Source organism: Nicotiana tabacum, chromosome 19 (assembly GCF_000715075.1).
Source record: "Nicotiana tabacum cultivar K326 chromosome 19, ASM71507v2, whole genome shotgun sequence".
Taxonomy (NCBI): domain Eukaryota; kingdom Viridiplantae; phylum Streptophyta; class Magnoliopsida; order Solanales; family Solanaceae; genus Nicotiana; species Nicotiana tabacum.
Window position 1 is genome coordinate 55,045,155 of NC_134098.1, and position 1,691 is coordinate 55,046,845.

At 43.3% G+C, this 1,691-nt stretch overlaps 1 protein-coding gene across 1 annotated transcript; it reads right to left on the reverse strand.

Annotated features, from left to right (window-relative positions):
• Positions 1 to 396: 396 nt before the first annotated feature.
• LOC142173489 (uncharacterized) lies at positions 397 to 1,254 on the reverse strand. Its single transcript, XM_075239087.1, has one exon. It carries the CDS (start codon positions 1,252 to 1,254, stop codon positions 397 to 399), a length of 858 nt encoding a protein of 285 aa, XP_075095188.1.
• Positions 1,255 to 1,691: the final 437 nt, after the last annotated feature.

Sequence of the window (1,691 nt, forward strand, 5' to 3'; positions counted from 1 at the left end):
GCCATATTCTAGTTTTTTAGCAACTGTACACCATTTTCGGCCTCAAGGTAGTATGAGCCTTTCTCGGTTATACCGGTGACTCTGTACGGTCCCTCCCAGTTCAGGCCTAGCTTCCCGTCATTGGGGTTCTTGGTATGCAATATGACTTTCCTCAATACCAAATCCCCGACTTGGAAGTGTCAAAGGTTTGCCCTTTGGTTGTAGTATCTTCCCATTCGCTGCTTTTGAGCTGCTAACCGGGCTAGGGCGACTTCTCTCCTTTCGTCTGGTAAATTTAGACTTGTGGCCATGGCCTCGCCGTTCGATGTCCCCGTAGAATATCAGAACCTTAAACTCGGTTCTCCCACTTCTACCAGAATCAAATCCTCTGCGTCGTAAACTAGGGAAAATGGTATTTCACCGGTATTCGACCTCAATGTACTGGGCCTTATAAGGACCTACAATGTCCATTCCCCATTTCATGAATGACCAAGGGGAAATGACCAGGTGAAGCAGCTCTCTCGGTTGGTAGATCATCGGGGCATGCCTTTGGCATTCATTACATTTTTGAACAAATTCCTTTGCATCCTTTTCCATCTCGTTCCAGTAATAACAGGCCCTGATCAATTTCCAAACCAACAATTTCGCTCCTGAATGGTTTTCGCATGTACCCTTGTGGACTTCCCTCATCATGTAATCAGTCTCCCCGAGACCCAAGGACCTTGCTAACAGTCCGAAAAATGATCTTTGGCACAGTTTCCCTTCAACTAAGCTGAACCTGGCAGCCTTAGTTCGAAGGGCCCTTGATTCTTTTGGATCTAAAGGCAATTGCCCCTTTTGAAGGTAGTCTATGTATTTATTTCTCCAATCCCAAGTCAAACTTGTTGAGTTTACCTCGACATAACCTTCCTTTATCACCGAGCTCATCAATTGCACCACCGCTTCGGAGTTAAATTCATCGGAGTCAACTGACGATCCTAAGTTAGCCAAAGCATCGGCCTCGCTATTCTGATCTCGGGGCACATGTTGTAATGTCCATTTTATGAACTGATGTAACACCATTTGTAATTTATTCAAGTATCTCCACATCCGGTCTTCTTTGACTTTGAACCTCCCATTAACTGGGTTAACAACGAGGAGGGAGTCACACTTGGCTTTGATCACCTCAGCCCCTAGGCTTTTAGCCAGTTCTAAACCTACAATCATAGCTTCATATTCGGCTTCATTGTTAGTCAATTTTACAATTCTAATAGATTGCCTTATTATATTACCCATGGGTGGTTTTAATACGATCCCAACCCAAACCTTTTCACGTTGGAAGTGCCATTCGTGAATAGGGTCTAGACCCCCAAGCTAGTCCCCTAGGAAAGTAATAATTCTTTATTGACCTCAGGGACCAAGGCTTATTTGTCTTCAATATCGTACTCGCTAACCTCTATGGCCCATTTTGCTAGCCGACCTGAGAGCTCGGGTTTATGCATAACATTTCTTAGTGGATACAAGGTCATGACACATATATGGTGACATTGGAAGTATGGTTTTAGTTTCATATATGCTCTTAAAGAGGCAAGCGCTAATTTCTCTAGATGTGGATACCTCGTTTCGGCATCACCTAAGGTTCTACTAACATAATAGATTGAAAATGAACTATAATTGTATAGCTCGTCACTACTTCTCAGTTCCTTATTTATTTATATTACTTGCTGAGTTGG